Here is a 21,525-nt window from a genome sequence, read left to right on the forward strand (position 1 = left end):
CTTTATTACCCCCTTCGGAACTTGTTGCTTCGTTAGAATGCCCGAAAGTCTCAAGAACACGGATCAGTCATTCTCCAGAATGTCTTCGGTGGTCCTGGGGCCTCAGCTAAAAAGAAATGTATTGGCATACGTTGATGATATTGTCGTAACAAGTGCCGAAAGGCACAAACATGTAGCAAACCTGGTGGAAACCTTCGCTAACCTCTGCGCTGCCAACCTTAGCCTGAATCCTGAGAAATGCTTCTTCAAAGTGCACAAGGGAAAAGTTCTGGGATGCCTGGTCTCCACCAAGGGTATTGAAGCCAATCCAGACAAGATAAAATCACTATCCAGCATGGAGGAGCCATAGTCCATTAGAGATGTGCAAAAACTCACCGGAAGAATTTCAGCGCTAAATAGGTTCATCCCTTGTTCCGCAGACCGAAGTTTATCCTTCTTCAAAGTCCTTCGCAGTGCCAGCAAGTTTGATTGGGGAGAAGAGCAGAGCAAAGCCTTCAATTCCCTCAGATTATCTCACTAAATTGACCAATATGACAGCCCCAGACACGAAAGATACACTCTTACTATATATCTCTGCTTCGCACTCAGCAGTCAGCGTAGCCCTAGTGCGGAAGAAAGAGATCGAAGGATCTCTCAGACAAGTGCCGGTGTATTTTGTCTCGGACGCACTTTCAGGCTCCAAAGTTTTCTATTCAGAGCTTAAGAAAATTGCATATGCTGTCATCATGTCTTCCAGGAAGCTTCGCCATTACTTCGAGGCTCACAGAATTGTGGTAGTCACCAACCAACCACTACACGACCTTTTCGACAATAGAGAAGCTTCGAGCAGAATCAGCAAATGGGCTTTGGAGCTCTCAGTCGACTTCGAGAGCCGAACGACCATAAAGTCCCAAGTCCTAGCAGACTTCATTATAGATTGGACATCGCCAACATTTGCAGAAGAGGCACCTATAGAACCATGGGTCATATACTGTGATGGAGCATGGTGCAAAGATGGAGTCGGCATTGCAGCAATCATAGAATCACCTTCGGGAGTCAAAATCAGATACGCAGCTAGGCTAAATTTCACCAAGCCAGATCCAAGCACAAACAACACTTAAGAGTACGAGGCTCTGTTGTTGGGTCTTCGCAAGATGAAAGCTCTAGGCCATCAAAATTTCACAGTAAAATCAGACTCGAAGGTCATAACAGATCACATTGAGAACGAATCCGAAGCCCAAGGACCAGATATGTAAACTATCTCCAATACCCAAGGACCAGATACGGAAAAATACTTCAATGGCTTCACAGTTGAACACATACCCAGAGCGCAAAATAGCGAAGCAGACAAGTTAGCAAAGGCAGCAGCCAGAAAACAAACACTACCTCCGGATGTCTTCTAAGAGGAAATCACCACTCCTTCGATAAGGCAAAAGAAAGGAAAGCAAATAAATGCTATACTCAGCGAAGATTGGAGATCTCCAATAATGGCTTACCTTCGAGGCCATTTTGAGCCAACTAACAAAACAGATGAAAAAAGAATGGCTCAACGGGCAAGAGGTTACACCGTATCCAAAGGTGAACTCTACAAGTCCGGTGTCATAGCACCGTGGCTAAAATACATACCCGTAGCACAGGGCAAAGAGCTATTGAAAGAAATACACTCAGAATTGTGCCGCTCTCATATTGGGGTAAGACCCCCAGTAGCGAAGGCTTTTAGGCAGGGATTCTTCTGGCCTTTGGCTCTAAGGGATGCAGAACAAATTGTCAAAACATGCGAAGCTTGCCAGATAATGGGGCCAAAATCCAATAGACCTTCACAACCTTCGCAGCTTATACCTCCAGCATGGCCACTCCAAAGATGGGGGATGGACCTTGTCGGCCCCCTCCCCACAGCATAGGGAAACTATACATACACCATAGTGGCTGTGGAATATTTCACCAAGTGGATAGAGGCCAAGCCTCTAGTCAATATAACTTCCGAAGCTGTCAGGAAGTTCTTTTGGCAAAATATCATATGCAGATTTGGGGTGCCCAGGGAACTAACTGTTGACAATGGCAAGCAGTTTGACTCTGAACTCTTCAAAGAATTCTACCACAGCATTGGCACGAAGGTCATGTTCGCTTCTGTGTATCACCCCCAATCCAACGGAGCAGTTGAAAGAGCGAATGGGCTAATATTTTCTAGCATCAAGAAGCGCCTATTCAATCAGAAGAAAGGCAAATGGGCAGACGAGCTCCCGAAGGTCATATGGTCTCACAACACCTCTCAGTCCAAAGCAACAAGATTCACCCCATTCAGACTACTTTGCGGAGCCAAAGCTATGAGGCCAGAAGAGCTCAAGAACAAAAGCCTACAGGCTCAGTCACAAGAAAACGAGACGCATCCTTCGAGTGAGGCCGATCCGATCGAGCTTGACATCTTGCAAGCAGCCAATAACCTGACAAAGTACCAATAAGAAACAAGAAAATGGAGAGACAAAAAGGTCTTCGAAAGAGACATATCAGTGGGTGACTGGGTGCTTAAAAGGAAGCCTAACGCAAAAACCATCAGGAAGTTACAATCCAAATGGGACGGACCTTTTCTTATGGTAAGAAGCAACAAGCCAGGGTCTTTCTATCTAGCAGATAACGAAGGTCATGAGCTGCAGCATTCATGGAATGCTGACAGCCTTAAAAAATATTACATGTAGGATCTCATGTAACGAGGCCGGGCTGCGAACCCATAAGTAGACCCGGGGTCGGTAGGATCACCCCTTCCTTTTCCCTTTCTTTTTCCTTTGAAACTTCCAAGGGCCGTACTCTTTTCCTCACAAGGGGACTCCACATCGGAGGTGTGGTTTTTAACGAGGTGGATTCTTTGTAATAACTCTCCAAATGAATAAAGGGTTGCCTTCCCCAAACTCTTGCCTCAGGTCGAAGCAGCAGCGCTGCAAACATTGACCATCGCCTCTCGAAGGCTATAGTTATGTAAGTTAGCAAAGTCAGCATTCCGCGCAAACTTTGCATACTTATCTAAAAAGTGCAACATGCACTCAAAAGCCAAGGGGCTCTCGAACCTATGGGTATCGAAGCCAAAACACTTTCGGCTCCAAAAACTTAATAAAAAGTGCAATCAGCACTCAAAAGCCAAGAGGCTGTCGAACCTACGGGTATCGAAGCCAAAACACTTTCGGCTCCAAAAACTTAATAAAAAGTGCAATTAGCACTCAAAAGCCAAGGGGCTCTCGAACCTACGGGTATCGAAGCCAAAACACCTTCAACTCAAAAAATAAAAGTGCATCGTGCACTCAAAAGCCAAGGGGCTCTCGAACCTACGGGTATCGAAGCCAAAACACCTTCGACTCAAAAAATTAAAGTGCAACGTGCACTCAAAAGCCGAAGGGGCTGTCGAACCTACGGGTATTGAAGCCAAGATTCCATCGGCTCAAAAAAAATCATAAAACTCATGCGTGGCACCTCTCACTCCAAACTAGGACTAGGGAGGTGGAGATGTTTTCTCAGGAAATATCAAGTCCTAGTTGCAGCGATTGACACCATGGAGGGCCTGCGCGAAAACCTAGGGGCTGTCGACCACAATGGGCTAAAACCCGAAAACCCTCGCCCAGAAAAAACAAAATGCAAAATGCTGTGACTTACCTTTGGGCGACACAGGCAATGGAGGGGGGGTGATGCTTTCTAAAAAATTGCCTCTGCCCCCTAAACCAAGTACCGAGTCCCCTCCCAATAATATCTTGGGGTAATAAAGACGGTCCAGTACGTTTTAACAGTCGTCCCCACTACTCAAAGGTTTGACCCCAACGCTTTCGGGGACCCATTTAGTAACACCCAAATGCTTTACATCTTATTCAAGGGAAAGTATCTTCAAAAAACCAAAAAGAGAGAGACCACTCGGAGCTGGTGAGTGCGCAGACAAAACATTCACACATCATTTAGCTACAAGCGCAATTTTTTCAATCATTCAACATCACCGTGCTGACACGCCAGCAGGAATTCACTAAAACTAGCCCCTGGGTGTGCATGGTTATATCTCTCACATGCTGTCCCGAACATCACGACACCTTCGCAACCAACGCGCAACGGAGCTATGTTCAATGCCGGCTTCGTTAGCACGAACGCCTACCCAAAAGTTGGGAATATTTACATCAAACCTCCTTCGAAATACACAAAAGAAAAGTTCTCTACATGGAATCACTTTTTACACCTCCGGGTCTTGACCACCGGCACCTTCCACATCTTTCGGCCCAGAACTGCTGGCACCGCCCATGACCTCCGCCGACTCGTCAGCATCCTTCTCAGCTTCCCGCTGCTTCTTCACCTATAGAAATGGTTCACTCAGGAACAAAACGCAAGCATCAAGAAATCAAAAACTTACGAAACTCACGGCCACTAGCCGGCTTCGAGCCATATCTCGCACAATTTCTCAGCCAGCCACCTTCCAGAACCTTTGAACAAAGGCTCTTTTCACCGCTTGAACTTTCAAGATGTTCCGTTGAAGGTCTGTGTGCGCAGGAAAGACATAGTCACTGCTGCTCAGACGACTCAGATCTTGACAACCTTTGCGATCCAATATTGCAAGAATGCTTTCACAAGAGATTACGGCAGAGTTGTCAGAGGCCATGTTCAATATGTCGGTCAACGTGGAGAACTCTCTAAGAATCCAGTTGAGCAAACCCGAATCTCCCCCTTCAGGATTTTGAGGCAAGGGCTGAGGTTCGGCTCCAAAGGTCGCCAAGGCCTTCTTATATTCTTCATAGATCTGATTGCTCTTCTCAAAAATCTCCCTGATAGCCTCATCCATCAAGCCCTGGTTTTCTGTAGCCTCTTTCAACAATTTCTCAATCAAAAGATCTTTCTTAGCATCCTCTGCTTAAGTTGTGAAACCTCTTGTTTCAGAGCATTAAACTTCACGGCATCCTCCTCCACAGTTGCCCGAAGGTTTTCCAAAACCCGATCATTATCATCAATTGACTTCTGCAATTTTTGAATATTTTTTCTTGCTCATCATCCTTCTTGGTCAAGCAATCAACTTGATCATTACGCAATACCCGAAGGTCCTCTAAAACCTTGTTCCGCTCTTTCAGCTTCTGGTTTTCCATAACCAGGCGAAGGTTCTTAGCGGATTTATCAAGCTGGTTTTCGGCATCTCTCTTGGTGCTCTGGACGACCGCTTTGCTGGCCAGCAATGCCTGCAAAAACGGATCAGTAATGAAAAACAAAAGCAAAAGACAACAAACAGTGGGGTCGCCTCACCTTCATACACAAGGAAGCGGTAATACGCCCAGGAGACTCTATCCCATAGACCGCCAAGTTCTTCCCAAACTCTGCAAATCGCAAAGCACTATTAGCAACTGCATTATCACAGAAGAAAGGAAATGCTCAAGCTCGGACATAACCTTCGGCATTGAAATGCTTGAACTCAGAAGGGACTCCGGTACGGGCGGAAGCCACAGCTTGTGCGGACGCCTCAACGTGGGAGGTCCCATCAACAACATCACCAAGCTCAGTCATAAGCTGCGCAAAATCTACTTCAAGAGCACAGCGAAGGTACGAGTCAATATCAGGCCCCTGGAAAGGAAGACGACAAGTCGTCAAAACTTTACCTAGCTCAGTAAAGCCTCGAGGCACATCCTCCTTAGTCGGCTTCACCCCCCTCGAGGGTCCGCCATCATCACCGCCAGGCCCAGACGAGCCGTCAGCACGGCCGCCGCCTCGGGAGAGGCTTGAACCTTCTCCAGCTCAGCAGTCTCGGCCACCTTCGGAGCAATACCCGATGGCACCACGACCTTCGGGTCCTCATCTTCACTCTCGTCATCGACCAAATTCAAAAAACAGCGAGGGGCACTCAACTTCCGATGGAGATCTATAATCACAGCACCAACATTGTCAGGGTCTGCACGCAAAGAGCCAAATTGCTCGATGTCAATCTCTATAGGCCTCCCCCTGCTCTCAAGCCCCCAAGGCACACTATGCTCAGTAGCTCTTAAAGCTTTCATGAAAGCCTAACTCCCTATGTCACTATCAGCAATTCTGAATGAGTACTTACTTGCTTCAGAAACTTTCTTCTTCTGGGCCTCCGCTCGATCAACCGCCAACTTAAAGGTAGGCACTCTCGGAGGTTTCCCCAGAACAACTTGCGCGGAAGTGCTGCCAACTCCAGATGTAGCCTCTTTCTTGCTCTTCTTCACAGCCGACTCATCGGAACTTACATTTCCACTCACGTTGCCTCTCTTGCTTGGCTCCAGAGGTGCTGTGCGAGGCTCGTAACTCACTCCCATCTCATGTAAACTTCTATTAACACGAGCTCCGTGGGTGCAGCACTCCACAAAAGACTTGTGCTCCTTGCTAGTGTAAGGCCCGAGCATAGCAATACCTTCACGCTGGAGCTCAGCCACCACTATCTCATCACTCATGCCAGCTGGCTTCTTAAGCCCTAACTGGGGGCATGGAATAGAATTTGACATGCTTCCAAATTTAACCTTCACAAAAGACCTAGCTCTCTAGCTGAAGGTCACGGGCCGGATCTTGGCTGCGAGATACTCCTCCACAAGATCCCGGCCACCAATAGAGCTCGCGACCGCTCTGAAAGCAGCGTCACAGTCCTTAAAATTAGGCAAGGACTTCTTGAAACTTGGCTGATTAACATGTTGAAAGGCAGAAACCTTCGTAGTAGAGGACAAACACTCTCGTGGGGATTACTGGTGCAGGGAAACGCAATCTTCGCGTAGAACCAGTACTGGGCCCAGTCGTCGTCCCACTTGTTCTTCTGACAATAGGATATCTCCACACAATCAAGCTTCAAGGTTTTGTTCCCCCTCCGAGGAACGAAGGTACAACAACCACTCTAAGCATTGTACATCTCATCATCACCCTCGACGGTTACCTTTCGACCTTGAGGGTGTAACTCGTAGAATCTGCAGAAGGTATCAGGTGACACCGGAGCTTTGAAGGTCTTCACAGCCCAAAAAAATTTGGATAATTGAATAATTGCATTCGGCATCAAGTGATGCAACTTGACATTGTATCTATCCAGGATCTTCAGAAGAACAGGGTCAAGCAGGAATCGAAGACCAGCGATGAAGAAATCCCGAAAAACAACTATTTCGCCCTCTAGAGGGTTGGGGATATCCTCATCCTTCGGGAGCCGACACTCTCCCTCCTTGAAATACCCTTTATCAATATAAAAATTGATAGAAATACCCTTTATGAATATAAAAATTGATAAGGTTCTGGGAAACCATCGATGTTCCAAACCTAAGAGTTGGCTCCAGCTTCTCACGCCCCATAAGGTCCGAAGGACTGGTGTTCACCTGGGACAAATCCTCCCCATCCTCAGACCGAGCCAAACCTTCAATAGCCTCACTGGCCTCCTCTCTAGATACGATGAGTCTAGCGGTTTCCTTCAAGTGAGCCATAACTAAAAATCAAGTGACAAAAGTAAGCTCAAAAGCCACGAGAACGGAAATAAAGAAAAAGGTTAAGAAACCTTTGATCAACTTACAAAGATCGAAAAGTCCACTTGTGAAGGAATCAGCGACTCAGCACAGGGCACGTGTCCCAGAAGAAAAAAGGTGTGAGAAGGTCACTAGCGGATGAGAGCGTGAAAGCGACCTGACCCCCTCCCTCGCTTATATAGGGGGGGTGAAAAAGGAACAGTAACAATTGGCGGTAAATCCGAGAGGAAGCCCAAGCGTCACCCAATCAAAAGGCGACACGACTACAACCTTCGGCTCGTGCCAAGCTCCGACGCCAGGGGAGACGTTTTCTCGGAGGATCTATGAAAATCTTTTTCGTGGGTTCGGACCGCCAGAGTCGGCCCTCGCGCCGTGAGGGCTACTGTTGGGGATTGCACCTCCGCGAAGGTCTCGCCGAAGGTCAGCCGGCCCACTCCTTCTTTCTTTTGTACAGGAAAGTCCCGCCGCCTACGATCGAGGGTGCCGAGTGGCTGGACAAGCGAGCACGAGACCATGCGTAACCTTTGCTAGGAGGAGCCTGCAAGTCCGAAGGTCTGAAGAAGCCTCTGGGCGGCACATGGCACACCAATGACGGACTTTTTGATGGTGTCGACTGACCAGCATGGGCGACCTTCGACCCCGGGCGAAGGCGAAGGTCACTGATGATTGTAGGTCGGGGGCAACCTTCGGGATCACGCAAACAGCGTGACTGACTAAGAGTAGTCAATTTGTAATGATTGTAGGTCGGGGGCAACCTTCGGGATCACGCAAACAGCGTGACTGACTAAGAGTAGTCAATTTGTACACTACAGTCTAGCAAAATGCCCTTTAGACCGAAATCTCGTGAGGATATTCTGATCAGGTAGAGGCATTTCGGACATCATGTAACATAGGCAGAGGGTATAAAGTCCTCCAATTTTCACTGTACAAGGGATGATTTTTTAAGATTTCGTGAGTACATGCAAGGTCTATTCATTGAGCACTTTTTCATTCTCATTTTCTGCTTCCGGACCAGAACCTTCGGTTCCCAGCAGCTCTCAGTCATGGTGAAAGGAATTTGTCACGTGAACAGTGCGTTTTCCTCATGACCTATTAAATTTGATCAAGTAACCACTAATCAACACTGTCAATCAACCAATCGCCAACTTGACTTAGGATTATCTGGTCATTGACTGAGTCGTGTTTTTCTTTCAGTTAAATTTCTTTATTATTGTGAGAACAGTTTATAGGAAAAGTCTCCACCCAGCCTGGACATCTACCAGAAGAATTCAAAATATCACTAGCCTAGAAAGAAATAAAGTAGAGACAAAGGGGTGGAAAAGGATGACTCTTTCCCTTGCGAGGATGCCAATTCTGCACTCGGGAAAAAAGAAAACTAAGAAGATTATAGCAGCGTGAGAAGAAGAAGAAGAAGAAGAAGAAGAAAATCGTCGTTTTACTGATTAAATAGGTTCGAATCCTACTATACGCACAATGGAGTCGTACCACTCCATTATGTGCCCGAGCCATCGAGGTCTGTAATATTCAATTGGTTTTAAGCCTTTCAGAAATGTGTTGAGCGTGCAGCTTTGTTACCCAACAACAGATGGTGTGCATGATGATTCCCATCAAGGAATAAATGATCAACAGTATATCAGCCGTACTGTAGAGGAATTAACCGATCCTGTTTGTCTTTCGAGGGAGGGAGATGCCCGTCCTGTTAATGGCCCCAGCACAATGGAGCACCACTGCTACTGCCTGCGCACTGTGGGTGTCATTTCACCGTGGTCAATTGATGCAACCTGCAATAGCCCTTCCAGGCAGGCGGCAGGTAGCCATTAATCGCATTTATTTATTTACTTACTAGCTAGAAATATGCGGCTTCCTAGAATGTTTTCTGTGCACTTCTGTCTTTTTCATATCAAACTTGGTAGCATGATTAATAGGTTTCTATTTCAAAGTGCAATTAATATGGTGTTGATTTTGTATCAATCGGTAATATACGAGAAATTAAAGGTCAAATTCCATTTGAGACGAACGAGGCTGTGATTAGCTTCTACACTCATATGAAATCTTCTCTTAAACATCTCTCTCTCTCTCTCTCTCTCTCTCTCTCTCTCGATATGACAATCCCCACCCGTAACCATGCATCCCATATTATGAGCAAACAGTCATATTAGATTGCAGGAGCAAAATTGCAATCCACGGCCAGTTGTAGGTGAAACAGTAGTGCCATTGATGCATGGTATGGGGCTAGGCTTTATGCATGTTCGATTGGACAAGGTGGACACTTGGACATACTTATGGGCCAACATTAATTTGCCTGTTCATGCCTATCCGTGTTAAAAAAAATAATCGGCTGATTACATTAGGTCACTGCACGGTGAGAAGTACTGGATTGATTCGTATTCGTCAATTAATTTATAAGGTAGTAGAGGTGTTGGTTGGGCTGCTTGCCACCGGTAAAAGCATCAATAACACATGCCTCTGTCTAAGGAAAAAAAGCTCAAACTTAAAGGTCCCATATTGCTTTTTATTTTTTTAAAAAACTCGAGATATGGCTTTTCTTTAGAGGAAATTGAGATATGCTAGGTCAGTTTGATCGCGATGCCTCTCCACAAATCTCTTTCCCTCGCAGTTTCATCTCTCAATCCCGGCGCTATCAGGTGGTTGCAATCAGCTGAACATGGGTCCTATTTGCCTCTCGTGACAAACGGAAAAATATCATTACCTCTGTATAGGAAGCAGTTAGCAAGGTGAACCGTTGTCTCAAGAAGACGAGTTCTTTCGATTTCCATAAATCTGACTAGGACTACTGCATTGATCGTTCCTGCAAGTGTACCTGCTGCTAATCTAACTCCTCTGAAAAAGCTGGATCGTACCAGGGCCTTGTTTAGATTGCAACAAAGTTGCAATAGTGACACTGTAGCGTTTTCGTTTGTATTTGACAAATTTTATTTAATCATGGACTAATTAGGTTCAAAAGATTCATCTCGTGATGTACAATTAAACTGTGCAATTACTTATTTTTTTACGTACATTTACTGCTTCATGCATGTGTTCCAAAATTGATGTGACGGAGAGAGAGTGTAAAAAGTTGGAATTTGGAGTGCATCTGGACGGGACCCAGCTCGTGCTCGCGTGATGAAGTACTCGATATCAGTAAGCAATTTCAGTCTTTCTTTTTCCTTTTCGGATGATCTGAAAGCTCTCTGTGCACAAGACATGGTACTTGACAGGGCCATTTAACAGGGCACACCTACCGGCCCCTGTCCGGGATTCAATTCTGTGGGTCAGGTCTCAGGCTCCCTCCACTGGACCATCCGTTCATTCCGTTGCCGGAAAGACCGAAAGAGGAGCCAAGCAATGGAGGCTGCCGAGCAAAGAGAGCAGGGAAGCAGCCATAGTGGCGATGTCATGCAGATGCAGAGTGGGTGGGGGCAGTTGGACTTAATTCCGCCTGGCTGCATCCGCCAGCACAGCTTCACACGCCAAGGGAAGCGCTTGGCCTGGCCTGAATTTTGTAACCGCAGCAAGCTGATGCGTCTCATCCTCCTACACTTTGTTCAGGTAATGGAATGGCTTCCAATGCAGTTCTCCACTTCTCTCGCTAGCGTGCTTTGGTGATTACAAGTCTAGTTCCCTAATAGGTGTCCTGAAGCTTTGGACAATAGCGTCAAGATCACACGCAATTAATTCGCTCGTATATTATTACTGTATGTATTACTCTTATCTAATCTAATCCTGTGTGGGTGCAGGATATATCTCCCAGGGTCAAGGGAATTTGCACCTGGATGTGGTCTCATGTGGAACGGTTGGCATCCCGACAACTACTCTATGATGATTGATTGATATCTTCTCGGCGACATATCGTTCTGTCTGCTAGGCATACTTATCAAAGAGGATCATCTGGTGGACCATTTCTTCACCTAATCCAACAATATTTGCAAACCAAAACTTAATGCATTAAAAGGCAGGTTGTTTGTTGATCTGTAATTCCACCTGACAGATAGATCAACAAGTTTATGATTTGGTGATCTGTAATTCTAGTGCTAAAGGTTATGATTGGTGATCTGTAATTCTAGTGATAAAGATTATGATTGGTGATCTGCTATCCCAAATGGTCTCATAAATTCCCGGAGCGCCTAGAATACCACTATTGTTGTTGATGTGTGGCATGTAAGTGTGAATGTTTCATATTGATAAGTTAAAATCATGTGAGTATTTTGGACACTTTGGACACAGATGATACATTTTAACAAGCTTATGTTGCATCATGTACAATTTTGCTTTGAAGTTCATGCCTTCCATGCATTTCACTCTTGTTTTCGTTTTAACACGTGTACAATTTTGAATCATGTCTTGTTGGACCGCACAAGCATCGATCGACATTAACCTAAGCATTTTGCATTGGTGCATGCACATCCAACTGCGGCAACTAACGGAATGGACCACCTACATACGTGGCTGACCTGACAGGCAGCAAGCTTTAATTGGGCCACATACACACACGAGCTAGTAGGGCAGTGCATGCACACGACCCTTTCACGATAGAACCTAAATAGAAAATTATACTTGTTGGAAGTATAAATCCTTTCTAACATTAATTCAGTTTGCAATGTGACACCTTATCTAGCTAGTAATATGTTTGTAAATCTCTCCTTTTTCCCCCCAAAAAGTTATTTCCTGTGAAATCTTGATCCTATTTCAAGTATTATCGAAAGGTTTTAACTTGGACAATATCTAAATGAAACGTCTATTTACGATGGAAAGTACTAAAAACCCTTGCATATATGCGGCGGATGTTATAACAGCACCTGCAAAAAGGAAAGAAAAAGGAAAAAAGAAGCAAAGCTACCGTAAAAAAACACACATATTGCCGGATCACGAGGGCACCAACCAATCATCCATGGATGGATGGCTTGAGCTTGACCTCCTTCATTGAGACTTTAAGATATACGCCATGCTACGGGCCTGTCCCGGATCAACGGTGTGCTTGAGGATCGACTCGATCCGGATCCACACGAACATGCCACCCTATGTGTCGTCACCGTCGCCAACATAACTTCACATAACTGCACGTAAACCAGATTAAAGCTTGCATCGCCTAGCCCTGCCTGCCTAGCTAGCTAACCTCCTCGTCGACAGGTCACAAGACAATGCAAGTGATCGCCGCCACGATCGACCCACGATGAGTTGCTTCATCCTTTTCACTTCACTGGAAGGATGCAGTGCGTGGATGTAATGGTCCGTACGTCCATGGTGGCGTAGTAGCGTAACACGTGACGGCCGCTGCTAGCTGGTACCGGTCGGTAGCACTGCAGTACGCTACAGCACACCGGGAACAGCTCGTCGACGTCGAAGGAGCGCGGCGCCTCGCCGTACGAGAACGAAAGGTAACCATCTCGATCCGCGGGAGGAGGGGGGGGGGGGGGGTTGGGGCTGTGGCGGCTCAGCTCGGTTGCTCGATTGATGCAGGGGGACTGGGCGAGAAGGACGGACGCTTCGACGACGACGTCGTCACGTGATCGTGGCGTCGGAGGCTCGGAGCTCACTCAGGATATTTTCCTTTCTTTCTTGCAGCACAAAAGAATTTTTTTTGAAAAGTTCAACACAAAAGAAATGGAAAGAAAGAATGCGCAACGCGGAAAACGCAGCAGTGCAGCTGCACGGCGCTCTGCCTGCATGCGTCCATGTGATCTGACCGAGGAATTGGGGTTTCCTGCTGCTGCTGGTCGCTCTGCCCGTCCATCAAGGCGATGCTGCTGCTGCTGCTGTTTACTAGCAGCACTGTGCTTTGTACTGCTGCCCCTTCTCTCTTTGGTTTCTTGTTAGTTGTTTCATTGTCTGTTTGTTTTCGTGGTGTTTCCGGAGATCCCAACCCGATGTGGTTAGAATAGATGCGCGAACAATCTCTAGTCTAGATGGATTCAAGTGCTTTAAAAGCGCTAATTGCCGGCTTTGTACTTGCATTGCATGCTCTCTCTCTCTCTCTCTCTCTCTCTCTCTCTCTCTCTCCCCCCCCCCCCCCCCCACACTAGGATATATGTTCAATTTTTACCCCCTCTTGCTACTGATTTCTTCATTGAAAAGACGACGGGGTGTGTGTGCGTGAGTTAAGACTTAAGACGGCAGTCATTTTCACCACACTCTTCAGTCTTCAATCCGTATCCACCTCTACAACGACCTATACCTGCGACGGAAGGGAATGTAACGCTGCCTGATTCTGAGAAAAAAAAACTAACTTGCACTCCAGAGTAAATGTTGTCAGGATCGGATATCCAACCAATTTTAACTCGGGACATTCCTTTCGTAGAAAGTCCTGTCATTTCGACCAACGCCATGACACGAAACCAGGCGATACGACGCAAAACCATTCTTCATCCAATCCAATTGATGGCAGCGCTAGCTCTGCACGGCCATGAGTCTACTGCAGGGTTTCCGGGGGAAGTTAAAGAAAAAAAAAAGCGGGCGATCGTGACCCTCCAACCGTTGTACCTGAAAGAGCCAAGGATCTTTTTTCAGCAGCCCAGAACAGAGCAAAGCTGATCGCCATGGCGTCTGCCTGCATCTCATTGCTCCCGTCAGGCAGGAAACAAGAAAAGCTCTCAAACAAGAAGCTGCACCCCCCCCCCCCCCCCCCCCCCCCCACCTCCAAGTTCTTCCAACACGCCACAACCACCTGAGAACGCTGATTCGATGAGCCATTATTCAGTTAAGTCACACAAACAACGCAACCGCCTCCTTCCATCCACGAATACAAGACATCTCATTACATTAAACATTTGAATTATCGCCGTCACTAACTACTACATTATATCTATATCTAGATGTGTAGTAAACACTATAAATCTTGAAAAATCAAAACGATTTGGTACATTTTAGAGCGAAGGGATCGGAGCGATGTTATCTGCTTACTAACCATCTGCTACAACCGAAAGAGAAGAGATTCAGCTGGCAAGCGTACGAGACACCGTTCGTGCACGTACAAGAAGTTAAGTTGGGACTGTTGGATCAGTCCGCTTTATGTGATGATCAGGCCAAACAGCCTAGCATCCAAGGACACAAGTAGGTGTTCTCCCGTTTCATGCTGCCACAGTGCTCCCAGTACATAAAGTTGCACAACGAAAAGACGGGCCCCCCTCAGTCACCACGAGAGGTGTTTTCCCAGTACATGTGGCGACTGATGACACAAGGGCAGGGCCTGCCGCCTGCCCTAGCTCATCTGATCTGATCGTCACACACCTGGCAAGGGCAGCATTACTCGGCCATGTTCTCGCCGCCAGCACACATTGAATTCACTACTTAAAAAGCCACCATTAGGTGGTCCAGATTCAATCAGGGAGGCTTCTTAAATTGCAGCATGAGACCTGGCAGTGGCAGAGGATGAAATAAACGCTAAACAGTGAACGTACGCGGGCTTCGTGTTCGTTCCGAGTCTATTTCTATTTGAAAAAAAGATTGATGTCCCATGGATGCCCAAGCTTCTTGGGGGGGAAATAATTCTTCATGGATGCTCAACCAAGCTACTGCAAACATGGCAGGGAACAAGATACTAGAGCGATCGTGGTCACTCAACTCTCTAACATTAGCACTGCAGATTCCAGATGGCCAGTTCTTCACCATCAACACTAGCAGAATGCGCCTACCGGAAGAGTACAAGACTGACAAGGATCTACCATTGCCAAGCATTCAGATGCACACCTGATCTGATGGAGTTGCAACTTGCAGCAAGTGCACAATGATCATCACCCAATTTGCTGACCTTTGCCATGCATATGACACGAGGGAACTTCAGTGCGGAGAGGACAAGGGCGTGATAAGTCAGTAAGGCCATTCTTTTGGGTGCTACTGTTACCCCCAAGGTCCTATACAAAAGTGTGCGCCCAGTTCTTCAGCCTTCACATCTCCAGTGCCTGAAAAGGGTTGTGTATTGCCGATCAGATTGTGTGCGAGAAACAAATCTGTAGCGCAGAGTATAATATAGTATCACAACTGAGTTAAAGAAAATAAAAAGGAACGTAAGCAGACTATATCCAGCGACAATAGCAGTTAGGATCAAATTGCTTGCGACCGATTGGTTAGGAACCGCAACCAAAGACGCAGGGGAAACAGATAAGCGAAGCGTACCGGGGAGGCCCGCATCCACCTTCCACCCATCCAGTCGCAGTGAAACCTCAGCTGTCCATGCTCGAATTCCATCTCTTCCTTCCAAGGCCTGAAGTAGACCATGTACTTCTGGTTGCTGATAACCTTGGATACCACACCAACCCACCATCCATCGTTGCAGAAGGCATCAACCTCGTCAAGTAACTTGAATCCGTCGACAACAGGGATACATGGAGGGGAAGGTCTAATGTGCCGCGCGTCTACAGCTTCTGTCAAAGGTTTGGTCTCGTCATTGGCCTTCAGTGTAGCATATTCCACCAGAAACTTGCTGCCAGCAGATTTAAGAACAGTTGCCTCAAACCAAGCACCACGAAAACCTTCATCATCGCTGCTGACTTCAACCTTGACTCCAAGTGTAAATTTTGGTTTGAGTGCATTCTGGAAGAGACAATCAAAGGCATAAAAGAGTAAATTGGTAGTTAGGCACATTATTAGAGTTAAAAAGGAATTAAACTGTGCATCATCAAGATTATGATCCTGTAATTAATCTTGTAGTTTCAGAACATACAGGAAAGCAGATTCTTTCTAGATTACACCCAACCTAGGAGGAACATCCTACCATAACTTTGATCGACACTTAGAAGTTAGAACAGGATAAAAGAAGAGAACAAGCATCATGTAAATTTTGCTTTCAATACATTCTAAAAAAGGCATAAATAATAATTTGGTTAGGTACATTAGGAATTATAAGGCATAACAAAAAGCAGCACATCATGGATAAACAGCTATTGCTATGTGCTATTCTTCCACACATCAGAATATGCATGACAGTCTTTCCCACAGTAGGGAAAAGGTGTGCCAGGGTAATATAGCTGAGAGTTTGTAGGCTGCTTATGAAAGGCACATACAACCTCAAGGAACAACTGTCTAATCGGTGGTAGCAATCAGTCATAGATAAACAGCATACAATGTGGTCTCCATTCAAACGAAGAACACTCGAGACAAAGCCGAAGATGTCAACTCTGAACCCAAAAGCTTGAGTAAAGGAAGACTATTGGTGTAAAGCAAACTTCACATCCAAATAAAAAGATGCAGAGGCTTTGTTCTTAGCTCACATAAAGTACCTGATAATCATGACATAAGGAGTCACATGATATAGACATCCAAGGGGAAAACTTCACGGTGATCAATTGATCACATGTAAAGAAATAAAAGCAGAAAACTAAATAGACTAGATGTTCTTAATATCATATCTTTTCTATAAAAGTGAAAGGACAAGAACCAGATATAAAAAACACTGCAATCAACTTCCTCGTGGATCATACAGTGGCATGACATCAGATTCCAAGAAGGCATGAGTTAGGATTATATGTTAAGTGATTACACTATACAACACATTCGCAATATTAGGATACAAATTCAACCAAAGTGCCCATCTATATTGAAGCTGTAACAGATTTTAGATTATCTTAGCTAAGAACTTTTGGGACTGGTGGGTATTCTTCCCGCTTTTAATATGTATACTTATGTACTTACTAAAGAGTGAAAGAAAAATAACCCACAATAAATAACAATTCAGGGTCTGATTTTAAGCAAAAGTGAATTTCTAGAATGCTAAGTCTGCAGACTTGTCAGCTGTGCGTTATTCTTTGAGTTCCAAGAGAACCAAGCCATACAAAGGAAACAGAATGCAAGTAACATTTGCTTACAAAATCAATACCTAAGCAATCTAAACAACAGATGCATGCTAAGATTCTATCATTTGATATTCTAATTGCAGAAATCATTTAGCATTGTCAAGAGAAGCTGAAACTTCCAGAGAACAAACAAAGGCGAATGTAAAGTGTATTGTATCTTTGTATCCCTGAAGCAGATATTGTGGCTGTGAAATGTGCAAGAACTAAAGACTTCCATATAAGCAATACTTAATCATACAAAACTTCATAGAACATAATTTAGATCTTAACAATGTCACATCTGAAGGAAACTGTGGAACTGGCCAACTGACTACAAATCGAACAGAAGCTTCAAGGTTGTAACATCTACTTCCAATTTAATGTGTCCAACGAACAGCATCTGCATCAGAAATGGTGCAAAGTTCACATGCACCATCAATCATAGCTTAAAAACATCTAACACAAATTGCAGCCAATAGTTAAAATCTCATATGCTAACAAAACATGTAAATTTCACTCATTTCAGAAGTAACATTTGTAATTAGTTAAAATAAGAACAGAGCAACTCAGGAAATGTGAACAATAGGTGCATCAAATTCAAGTTCAACAAATATTTGAAAGATATATAGATCATTGGGAGATTTGTGCGGACCTGTGATTCTTGTTTCCATTGACCATCAACCCAGTCATATCGAAGCCTCAGTAATTTCTGGCTCATCTGAACTTCCACCCCTAGATGTGCCGGCTTAATTGTGTATTTTAATTCTGGATGAACCTCAGTAATCACACCTAGCCACCAGCCACCGCCTTGGAATGCTTCAACCTCATCATTGATGCAGAAACTAATAGCTGATGCTTGTGGTGGGCAAGGCCTGACATGCTTCACATCAACAATCTCCTCAGACAAGGCAATACCATCACTCTTCGAAACAGTGTATTCCACTAAGAGGTTGTTCTTCCAGATAGTCTTTGCCACAACTGCAGGTAACCAAGCAACAACAGAATCATCTTCCACTTTGGAAACTTCTATTTGCATTCCTTTTGTGTATGGCATTGTCCTGGGTATCTCCTGGCAGGCAACAAAAAGCAGTGGTTTAACACTCAATGAAAAGACCAGAGGGGGAAGAAACATTATACGGATTACAGAAAAAAAAACTAATAACAAGAGCTAATCTAACGTGACCGACACAATTGAGGAAAAAAAATACAGATGTTGAAACCCACATATTTATGTTAGCAATCAAAGAAGAAAATTGAATTATTGTAAATGACCTAACTTCTAGCCAACAATGCTAAGCAGTAAAACACTACTAGGAGATACAACAGCATCCATCTCTAGCATATCTACTATCTAGCTGAAATAGAAAATCCTTCAAAGATTTCTGCTTTCAACAGAAAGGATTTGTACATCATTAGGAAATTGAGGGCTGAGGGCTCACTACTTCTTCAATAGTTTTGAGCATTCCGACTTGACAAGGCTAATAAAATAGAAAAGAAAAAACAACTACGGATGACTAAAACCCCCCATGAATCAGGGGCTCAAATGCTGAGATCGACTAGTATCACTTCATTCCAGCACCATCATCTCTAATTGAACATATTCAGCTCATCCAAGTAGCTTGCTTTGGTAACTCAACTTAATATATAATCTTGTGACTGGCAATCTTCCAGCCAGCAGGATCACAAGCACAATAGCTCGCGAGGTCCATATCCTGCAACATCCTGAACCCTTCTCTAATCCTGAATTGGCCATGCATCTCTATCTGTTCCAATGTCCAAGGTTTTCAAACGAATCCAAGGATCGCCATTTCTAATCCTAACAATGGAACCACATAGAATGACTGAAAAGGACATGATTTTTCACGGACTAGAGCTCATCAGAAGATGGAAACTCTTAATACCATGCTATCGGGGGAGCACCACTCGCCGTCGGCCCACTCGAGGTGGGGGCGGACGTCGGCCGCGTCGAACTCCATGACCTCCCTGGTCTCCGGGAAGCACACCTTCACCTTCCCGGCCCCGTCCGCGCCGCCGAGGGCGACCCCGAGCCACCAGGCGTCGTCCAGGAGCGCGTCGACGGCGGCGTGCACCGCGGGCGCCTCCCCCGAGGCGGGCGCCCGGAGCGGTGGCGGGCGCGGGCGGAGGCTTCGAGCCGGCACGGTCTCCCGGAGCTTGCGGTCGGAGCCCTCGGACTCGAGGAGGGCGTCGTACTCGATGGTGTAGCCCCGGGGCTTGGAGCTGGGCCCCACGACGACTGCCGCGAAGTGGGCACCGCGCAGGCCGGGCTCGTCAGGGAGCACCTCCACGAGGTCGCCGAGGTTAAACACCCCGGCAGGCTGCAGCGACGCCGCGTCGCGGCGGCGGGGTTTTCGCGGCGGCCGCATTGGGGCAGCGGTGGTGGGAGCTCGGCGGAGGGGAGGTGGAGGTGGGGCCGTGGGGGAACTGGAGTGGACTGCACGAGACAGGATTCCTACGGCCCGGGGAGAAGCAATCCGCCGTTGGATCTGCACGTGGACGGCCAGAGCACTGCAGGGTTCCTCCTCATTCAGGGATCGTCACTGTCGAACTTTCAAAAAATTGTAAAAAATGCAAATGTGATTTCTGAAAACAGAAATGAACATCATATTGGAATTACCTAGGAATACAAATCTATCGATGCATTTTGACTAATCGTTGTTTAAGCTTGACTTTTCCAAAATAAAATACATTCTATAAAATGAATGAGTACACTACAGGAAACAGTTCAATTCCCACAGAATTAGTCTTCACAGAAAAATCCCACAGAATTTGGAAACAATTTCGTCGGATAATCATCTTTTTGAAATTTTTTGATCCAAACATGAGCAGATTTGATGCGGAACAGAGATTTTTCGCATAAAAGAAAAACCACTAGGTTTCCAATTGAGGACCAACGGTGGTCAACCTTGGATGGATGACGAGTGATTGACAACCATGGCGTATGATGCATGTCTTGGCTTGTGAAGTGCAGGTGTTGGGTGCGACATGGCGATCGACGGTGCGAGGTGAAGGTTAAGTGAAAAGTTCGGGGTGAACGCGAGTAGACTTGGACCGAGGGATCCGAAAAGACCGGCGGAGTCACGGGCGATTCACATAGTGCATGAAAGAGCAAGAATACATGGAGCAGGAGGATGGAGAAGGCGTCGGCCAAGTCGAGCGGGAAGACGATGGCAAGTCAAATAGGCGGCCTGTGCAGCGGGAGCGCGAAAGATTTGAAGGCGTCAAGGCTCGGCGGGAGGTCGGACACGCGTCGACATCGAGAAGGTCGCGTAGTGGCCACGCGGAGATGGACAGTTTGAGTGGTTTGGGCCTCAAAACCACTATGGAGGCTGGTTTTCCGGTTTGGGCCTCAAAACTAGGGGCGGACTCGGTGCGGCCGAACTTCTGGGATGGAGGGCACGTGGCATCATCGCGGAGCTTACTTCGAGGCGAAGGGATCGTGAAGATGGCGTGTCCATCCGATGCTCCGAGAAAAATCTGGACCGTTTCGCCCCTGCGTGGGCAGTTATCTTAGAAATATCTTAGGGGTAGTTTAGTCTTTGGTTCAAACCTCTATATAGCTAGATGGCTGGTTGTGGAGGTATTCTTTTCCATCCCCTTTGTTTATTTTCTTAAGACAAAAGGCTAGGGTTTGCTTAATGGTGAGGAACTATGCTTAGGGAGTGATTACCCTTAGATTAGTGACTCTAATCTTAAGTAGGAAGGATGATGGGAGGTTTCCAGCCTCGGATGTTGTAGGATCTTTGTTTCAATCTAATCATTCATGGTTGATTTCTGGCTAGTCTCCTCATTTTTTTATGTGATTTCCGGAACTATTTTTGAGTGATTGCTGGTTCTTCACTTTGGCTACAATTTGGCTTGAATTTCTTGGTGGGATTTGGTGCTGGAACATGTGCAAACTCATTTAGCGTGATCCCCCGCTGAATCCACGCAGGAGCACCTTGAATCTTGAGTTTTCATGAAACCCTACCTCTTTAGTGTTCTTGACCAAATTCGCGAAATTCGTTGTAGAGTCTTGATCTTTTTGAGGAGATCTATTGGGCAAAGACTCACCATGAACATGCGAAACTTTGGTTAAAATTTTACGAAGATTGGACGCCGTTTAATTGAGTTTCCTCTTTTCTTTAGATTTTCCTACACCCAGGAAAACTAGGAAGTTCCGAGTTTAAAACTCGGAAGTTCCGAATTTTACCAAGTGGGTATTTTGGGAAGGTCTCTTAGGAGAAGATTCATGATAGCTAGGGGAACCTCTGGTTCAAATCTCATCAAGTTTAAGTTTGGACACCGTTTGCTGTAGTTTTGCTATTTTT

At 45.8% G+C, this 21,525-nt stretch overlaps 2 protein-coding genes across 2 annotated transcripts; one reads left to right on the forward strand and one right to left on the reverse strand.

The window, feature by feature from the left end:
* Positions 1-10,544: 10,544 nt before the first annotated feature.
* On the forward strand, positions 10,545-11,547 carry LOC112884015. Its single transcript, XM_025949306.1, has 3 exons — positions 10,545-10,574; positions 10,665-10,982; positions 11,171-11,547. Exons 1-3 carry the CDS (start codon positions 10,557-10,559, stop codon positions 11,258-11,260), a joined length of 426 nt encoding a protein of 141 aa, XP_025805091.1. The 5' UTR covers positions 10,545-10,556; the 3' UTR covers positions 11,261-11,547.
* A 3,198-nt stretch (positions 11,548-14,745) lies between these two features.
* Positions 14,746-19,650, reverse strand: LOC112884876 (DUF724 domain-containing protein 3-like). Its single transcript, XM_025950496.1, has 4 exons — positions 19,099-19,650; positions 17,850-18,266; positions 15,543-15,959; positions 14,746-15,328 (listed from the first exon to the last, which is right to left on the reverse strand). The coding sequence occupies exons 1-4, from the start codon at positions 19,579-19,581 to the stop codon at positions 15,314-15,316; spliced, it is 1,332 nt and encodes a 443-aa protein (XP_025806281.1). The 5' UTR covers positions 19,582-19,650; the 3' UTR covers positions 14,746-15,313.
* Between the last annotated feature and the right edge of the window lie 1,875 nt (positions 19,651-21,525).

This window comes from Panicum hallii, chromosome 3 (genome assembly GCF_002211085.1).
Source record: "Panicum hallii strain FIL2 chromosome 3, PHallii_v3.1, whole genome shotgun sequence".
NCBI lineage: Eukaryota > Viridiplantae > Streptophyta > Magnoliopsida > Poales > Poaceae > Panicum > Panicum hallii.